The following is an 8,645-nucleotide window of genomic DNA, read 5'->3' on the forward strand; positions in this document are numbered from 1 at the left end:
TAGCGACCTCAAAACGTCGCAACGGAAAAAACGGGGCCGAGACGGGGTCGAAACGGATGTTGACTAACGTTGACTTTTATATATATAAATATATATTTACACATATTTTAGAGCTAAAAAACCTTCATTAACAAGTTTGTACCTATAATTGCTATTAGCGTTAATATTATACTAAATGGAATACTAAACTAGGTCAGTTTTGATTGATTTGACCGACTTATAACCGATTTTAGCAGAATTTCTAACTTTTGACCGGTGTTGACCGAATTTTTCCTGCATTTGACCTGACTTTTTTCCGTTAACCGGCTTATAAGAAAACGGGACGGGGTCGAAACGGTTTAGTCATCAAAGCGCCGCAACGGGCATCGCAACGAACGTAACGGACGCCGTTTACAACAGTGGATAGTAGTATATAAATCAATTTGTCAATCAAGCATAACACAAAATATGTAAGAAGCGTTAGAAGGAAATGAAAGGTGGAGCCAAATGGTAGTAACAACAATGAGGGAGTTGGTAATTGGTAAATATATGAAAAGTGGAGACAAAAATAACTTGAATATTTCGTTTCCTTCTTGCTTTTTTATGAATGTGTTTGAAGTTTGCTTTAAAATTAAAGTGTTTGTGGTTGAATGAGCCAACAAGTGAGCTATATTTGAAATATTGGACGGAAATTTGAAACCGGTTTTAGATAGAAACAAGTTTCTTAAATATGGAACCGATTTTAGGCTAAAACAGGTTTCTAATGTTAGTTATAGAGACCGGTTTTTTGAAAAAATCGGTTCCTCATTTCCGCTTAAAAGCAAAGCGGTTCCTTTTACCTAATGGAACCTGTCTTTAGTTGTTACTCTCAAAACTATTTTCTAAAAGGAATGTCTATACTCATTTTTGTAGTAGTGGTAAAGGGAAAATTGGAAAACAAAAAGTATAATGATATTTTATAAACACCTAGTGTATTTTTTTTTTTATTTTGGAGCAATAGAATTAAAACGGACGAAGTAATGAATTGATAAAGTTGTTAAATTCAATAGCAATTAAACACAAAATAAGTAAATTTCAAAACATTTATCGAATAAACCTACCCACATATATTAGATTAATAACTGGCTTAACATGGATATGAAAAATGGATTATTTATAAAATATTTTTCATGCATAGAAGAATATTCATTTGAGACCATATTTTATCTTGAGTTTCGGGAAATTAATTTCAGCTCTTAGATTGGTGGTCATCAATGGCTGAGATTAAATAGATCAAATATATGTAATTTTGGTCGGAGGGGCAAATTCATCATTTCAGCGCAAATATTTTGTACAGACACACTCATCTCGTTCATTCCTCACACCAGTTCAAACTTTTCTCTCCCACTCTCAACCGCTAGGGTTTTCTTCTATATCGATCATCTATATCGCCATCTTCAATCAACATATTCTCAGATTTCATTAGCAATCAAACGATTCATCACTACTCATCGATCTATAACTACTGGCGAAATCAAACGAATCTCCAATATCCAAAGCTTCTTCTGCTAAAAAGCAAACTTCTGCTAAAAAATCAACTCCGGCTAAAACTGAAACTCCGACCAAAGCTATATGTAATTTTACTACAACGTTCTTCAATTAATCAAGTTTTTGCTCTATTTTCATTGTTTTTTTTTTTACATATTTTAGGGTTTTTATAGAAATTGCTTCGTGTTTGTTTCTACAATCACATGTGATTCGTTTCTGTTTTACTATGTTTTATTTAGCAATCAATTAGTGTTTGTTCTATCATTGTTTACTTAACTTTTTTTTACTGTTTTTATAGATATAGTGATAGTGATTCGTGTTTGCTTCTCCATTCACATGTGGTTTTGTTTTGTGATTTATCTTATGTGTGTTATTTACCAGTATATTAATTGCATTTGTTGTTGTTGAAAAGTTTAGTATATAATTTTTTTCATCATAACGTTCTTAGGGTTTTTAATCACAAGTGATTTTTACAGAAATCAGTTGGCAGTCACATTTAGATGTTACCAAATGCTATCACGAGTGACTATTTTTGTTTTAATATACCATTTAGGGTTTTTTTGTAATCGGATTGTAATTGTTATTGTTTTAATCACATGTGATTTTTACAAGAAATCATTTAGTAGTCACATTTAGATGTTAACAAATGTGATTGTTTTATTGTTTTAATGTACCACTTAGGTTTTTCTTTAATAAGATTGTAATTTTTATGGTTTTCAATCACTTGTGATTATACAGTGACATTACTTCAAAGTCACAATTAGATGTTAACATGCAGTTTTTCATTGTTTTAATCTTTTATAATTTACATGTTTTACAGTTAAAGCTAATCCAAATGCAAGGCTCCGGTTAAGAAAGCTGATTCGAAGGCTAAGACCAAACAAAAAGTTGTTGTTGTGAAGGAATTACCTTCTCTCAGGCTTAGGACCAATTACATGTTATCTATATTTTTTGCCAATCACATGTGATTCTATTTATGTGATTCTTCTTTGTCAAATACATGTGATTACTTTTTAATTTACTGATTATGCTTTGCCAATCACATGTGATTTTGTGCTTTTTTCCAATCACATGTGATTCTGCTTTGCCAATCACATGTGATTACTTTTTAATTTACTGTATCACATAATATTCTAACATTTTGCAACTTATATGCAGGATTATTGTGAAGTTATCGAAGAGAAGTTCAAATTGGTTGTGACTTGAAGATGTTTTTGTCAACCAAAACATCAGTTGAGGAAGTTGAGGGTCCGGTATGCAGCCAAGCTTTTAACACATTCTCTGAACAAGTATGTCAACTTGATGATCCAGAATGCAAAAGAATTCAATAAATTTTATGTAAAAAATGACTACAGGAACGTTATTGTTAAGGCACAAAAAGCAAGAATTGAGCGTGTTGCAAAGTCAAAGGAGTCATATAGTGAAAGTGAAGTGTTTGTTGTGGTCAAATGTGTTTAGCAAATGTGTTATTTTGGTACACAATTTTTAGTATGTTTGAACAAATGTCATATTCATATGGTTTTATTATGGTCTTGTTGCATTGTAAATGACGTAACAATGGTTTAGATCTTAATTTTTTAATTTCTTTTTTTATCTAATATTGTTGATTGTTGATTAATTTTTATTATACAGGTACATGTAATAGTGCATATCAATTACATGTGAATAGCATGTGATTTTTTCATAGCCAATCACATGTGATTTTGTCAATCACTTGTGATTCTGCATGTTCAATCATATGTGATTCTGTCAATCAGTTGTGATTTTGCATGTTCAATCACTTGTGATTCTGCATGTTCAATCACATGTGATTCTGGCAATCACTTGTGATTTTACATGTTCAATCACTTGTGATTCTGCCAATCACATGTGATTCTGCATGTTCAATCACTTGTGATTCTGTCAATCACATGTGATTGTGATTGTAAAACACTAACTTTATGATTATATAACATATCACTTGTGATTTTACAGGCCAATCACTTGTGATTTTGCATGACCAATCACATGTGACGGTGATTGTAAAACACTATAACTTTATGATTATATAACAACTCAATCAATGTGAATTTACAAAGATATTTAATATAATTCATAAGTTACCACATGTGATATAATCATTAAAAACAATGATGATTCTAACAAAATGCTTCTACATGTCATTGTCTAATCACATTTTATTGAATAATTGCAACATCTTTCTCACAAATTGTATGAAAATAACAAACATAAAAAAATTCAAGTCAACCATTTCTTAAGAACATCATGATTATCAATTGTACGAAAATAAAAAATAAAAATAAACATCAGATTTCAGAAGTATCATGTTGTTCTTTCGCTTTTTTTGTCACAAGTCCTTTGATTGTGATCTGTATCTCAACATTTCCAGTTTCCAGTTTTTGAAATCAGTTACAGTCCCATGAACATTTTTTTCAGACCCTTTCATAATGATATAAACTTCGTATGCCTTTGTTGGACCAATATTTGACATCGATGAGTGGTATACAAACAACTGCTGGGAAACTCTCATCTACGATGGGTGCATAATACAATGAACCACCTGTTGTTTCATTTTTACGCGTTGTAGCTATTTTTGGTGTATCAAAATTCTGAAGAAAAAAAATCAATCACATGTGATTTATATGTTCACATTGAAAATAACTTCAGCAAATAACATATGATCACTGTTATGTTACTCTCACTCATTCATATCGAAAAAAGACAATCACATGTGATTTTAAATTTGATTCAAATGAAACAAATAAATTGCATAATAAATCACATATGATTGAATAAGAAAACAATCACATAATAAGAGATGATATAGTGATTGCATAATAAGTCACATGTGATTGAATAAGAAAACAGTCACATATTATTGAATAACAAAACAACCACAAACAAATTGCAAATAGTTATAGTCATTTACAACAAACAAAGTGCATAAGTTATAGTGATTGAACAAGTTATTGCATAGTAAGTCACATGTGATTATCATTCATATCAAAGATTACTTAACAACAAAATACATATCACATAATGTATTATCATAAAACTCAATCACATGTGATTGACTAACTGAAAATTTACAACAGTTATGTTTCTATCTTGATTGTATTGATGATTATCACTTTATATCACAGTAATGCATTATCATAAAATGCTTACATGTGATTTTTACAAGAAATTACATGTGATTGACGAAGAAATTACTTAAATTCACAGTAAACACTGTTTCATCAAATCTAATCACATGTGATTGAAGAAGAAAATACATATACCTTCAGCATTCTGGATTTCGTTTAGTTCTTCATCACTGATATCGATTTCTGGTTCCATTTGCTTAAATTGAAGGTGAATATCAATTGATTTTGAGAACGAATTCGTATATCCTGCAATTTGTAGTGATCGACTGTTTAACGAATCGAAGTTAAATACGGTTACGGAATCGTATAATCAGCAATCGGAGTGAATTAATGGTGTTAACGAGGTTGAAGATGACTGATTGTTCACCGAAGAAACCTTAATCGCCATCGCCAGGAGCCGTTTAGGGTTTTTGAAGGTTTTGCTCGATAGCATTCATGGTTTTGTTACGTACATATATGTGTACTTGCAAAATGACGATAATACTCTCCCTGTATAATTTGGTGGTTTAATCTGGTTCATTGATCAAAAATGATCCAAGGGCTGAGAAATGCTCCTTGGATCTCAACATTTTCCTTGTTTTCTCCTGATTACAACTCTTCATGCATATCTTAACTTCAAGAAGATTCTTAGAGAATAATATTTCGAGACGAAAGGGAGTATCGTTTTATGTTTAGAAATAATGTTATGGACAAAATAATGAGACAATTCCGAAGAAATTAGTCGTGACTTTTGTTTTAATAGTCTATAACTAAAATTAATAATTAATTAAGAGTAAGGATAAAAAATGTGTCATAGTTTGAAAACTATGTATAAAATATTAAATTAAAGAATAGTGATATTTATATTTTACCAATATGTTTTATCTATTTATAGGGTGACAATTATAAATGCCAAATCATCTCCTCATACAACCTTCAACAACTTTCAGTTTTTCACATAATGGCTTATAAGATGAACAACAAAACACTCGTCTGCCTTCTTTTCGTGTTTGTTTTTGCTGGTATGATGACAACTGAAGGAGTACCTATCGGTTGGGGTAAGACCATCTAACATACACTCTTATATGAATCATCGTCATACTTTATCTTAAAAATCCCTAGTCCGTCATTTATTGAATTGAACTATGTGTTACGACTCAAATTTGATCTTTAATTAGACATGATGATAACATGTGCCAAATCATAAAGAATATATAAGTTAAAAATGATTAAAATTTATCATGCTCGACTTAAGGTTGATTAATTTGAATCTACATATCATAAACCGTATGTGAGGCAATTTTGATCATTTCTTTTGGTGGTAAGATGAATCATTTATCTCAAGCAATGTTATGTTATTTTTCTTTCTTAAACTATTTGGATGACAGGCCCTGTGTGTACTCGGGTTGTCGGTGTGAAAAGTGGAGAAACTTGTTTCGACATCCGACATGAGTTCAACTTGACCTCTGATTTTTTTGCACGCTTCAATCCTAATCTGAACTGCCACAAGTTGTTTGTAGGTGAATGGATTTGTGTCAATGGAGTTGAAGCCTAGTCTTCGAAATGACACCGTGAATGATCCAACTTATCTAATAAGTTTGTTCTCCTTCAAATTATGTATGTGTGTTTAGTGTTGGAGCTATGAATCATGAGGATGTAAGATTCTTGGTGTTCTTCAATAAATAAAGAAAGCTCTTTGGTTTCATTACGGAGTATAATTAAAATTCTTATGAATGATATCAAGTGGATCTAACGTAAACATATTTGATCGACGAAACACAAAGTAATCCATTTTGCTAAGTCATACATGGATATATATATATATATATATATATATATATATATATATATATATATATATATATATATATATATATATATATAACAGGGAATGAGACAAAACATGTTCTTTGTTAACACAAGAGGAAAAGAAGGATTTGAAGTACATTTTGAATTTTTCAGCCTAATTGTCAAACAATTTCCCTACTAATAAGTATAAACTAGGTCAGGAGCCTTCGCTTTGTGTCGGGGCTCCATTTCGAATATAATTTATTGCGTTTAGTTTGTAAAATTATTTTGAGTTTAAGATTGTGTCCGTGAAACGTAACTCAAGACGAACGAAAAGATAAATCGCATCAAAAGAATAGGTGGGTTTAGGGGAGTTTTTTGTAAACTAGCGAAGTTACCGTTTGGCACCCTGAATTTAATCATTGCACCCCTATAAAGTTTCAATTTTTTCCCATAAAGTTACGTTCTTGTCCCTAAATTTACCTAAGGTTGTCAAGTAGTAGTGTGGCCGCAAATAAATTGGGTCTGTTGCGTCTAAAATCCCTTTCATCCATTTGGTTTTACCTGTTGGGCGCAACATGCACAAATTAGAAAGTTGGGACATAGTTATTGAGAAAGTAAAAAAAAGACTTACAAATTGGAAATCTAATCTAATTTCTATGGGAGGAAGGCTCACTCTCATTAAATCCGTGCTTGGATCGATTGAAACTTATTATATGTCTTTATTTAAAGCTCCAAAGAAGGTCATAAATATTTTAGAATCGATGCGTGCGTCTTTCTTTTGGGGAGAAAAAGATAATACTCGGAAAGTTCATTAGGTGAATTGGCGTTTAATTCTCAATCCTTTAGATCGAGGGGGTTTAGGTGTTCCTAGCCTAATGTCCCTTAATCTAGCTTTGGTTTATAAATGGAGATGGCGTTTTGTTTCGAACAAAATTCAAGTTGGGCGAGATTATTAACCGCTATTCATGGTCATTGTTGGGATGATTCCTTACCTTGCTGGACGAATGCTTCTGGTACATGGTCATCTATTGTCCAAACTATTAATAATCTTCATATTCAACACTCTATGGATACTTCTCTGTTGCGCCTTCACATTGGCAACGGTCAGCAAGCTAATTTCTGGTTCGACCCTTGGTTCAATGGAGCTCCCATGGCTACCAGATTCCCTCGTCTTCTGGCTCTCGAAACAAATAAAAATGGAGTGGTAGCCGATCACTTTCACCATGATTCATGGGTTCATTCTTGGCGTAGAAATCCAAGGTCTGGAGTTGAGGTTGATAACCTTAACTCTCTTCAAGATATCCTCCATAATGTCACGTTCACTTCGGATAACGATTATTGGACATGGGATGGAGGCTCTTTTTCAGTTTCGCAGGCCCGACATATTATTGATGAGCAACATCTAGCTACATTCTCACGTCCTACTAGTTGGTGTCGTCAAGTTCCTATAAAAATTAATATTTTCATTTGGCGTTTGAAGCTCTTGAGACTCGAGACTAAAGCTAACATTCTTAATCGTGGCATGGCATTGGAAGATGATTGTTGTAATCTGTGCAATCTTCATGTTGAAAATGAGACTCACCTTTTTTTACATTGTGATACAAGCAAAGAAATTTGGCTAGCCATTAGCCAATGGATTAATCTCACGCTGCCCAACTGGTCTTCGTTTAATGATTTGTGGGCTTGGATCGATGGAGTTCCAATTATACGAAACCAACGGCTCATTGTCACGACCATTGTCTTTTCTTCGCTTTGGAGTATTTGGAGACTGCGGAACAACATCAATTTTAAGGACAAATCCTTCAGGAAATGCCACGTGGTAGATAACATCAAGGTGAATGGGTTCAATTGGCTTTTTTCTCGTTTTCACAAGAAGCGATGTAATTGGAATCAGTGGCTTCAGTCTCCTTTGTACTCTTTGTAATTATTTATACTCTTTTTTTTCTAGCTCCTTGCTAGAATTTTAATAATATTTCAGTCGTTCGAAAAAAAAAAAAAAAGTAGTGTGACTTCCTTGTAGGCACAAACTATTAAGTTTGGATACAAATCTTTTCAGCACAATTTGGTTATTAATTCATGATTTTTGCGTTTTAAATAAATGTGCAATATCCATATCCATGTACGGTGACAGGTAATACTAGGATTTTTTTATAAGGTTAAAGTCAAAAATAGGCTACAAACTTACACAAACGTACCGATGTCGTCTACGAACCCATTTCCGTC

At 32.4% G+C, this 8,645-nt stretch overlaps 1 protein-coding gene across 1 annotated transcript; it reads left to right on the forward strand.

The window, feature by feature from the left end:
• Positions 1-7,326: 7,326 nt before the first annotated feature.
• On the forward strand, positions 7,327-8,346 carry LOC139854488 (uncharacterized). Its single transcript, XM_071843790.1, has one exon. It carries the CDS (start codon positions 7,327-7,329, stop codon positions 8,344-8,346), a length of 1,020 nt encoding a protein of 339 aa, XP_071699891.1.
• Positions 8,347-8,645: the final 299 nt, after the last annotated feature.

This window comes from Rutidosis leptorrhynchoides, chromosome 6 (assembly GCF_046630445.1).
Source record: "Rutidosis leptorrhynchoides isolate AG116_Rl617_1_P2 chromosome 6, CSIRO_AGI_Rlap_v1, whole genome shotgun sequence".
Taxonomy (NCBI): Eukaryota; Viridiplantae; Streptophyta; class Magnoliopsida; order Asterales; family Asteraceae; genus Rutidosis; species Rutidosis leptorrhynchoides.

Coding starts and splice junctions, on each gene's coding strand:
- LOC139854488 (XM_071843790.1), top strand. CDS start 7,327: ATGGAGATGGCGTTTTGTTTCGAACAAAATTCAAGTTGGGCGAGATTA.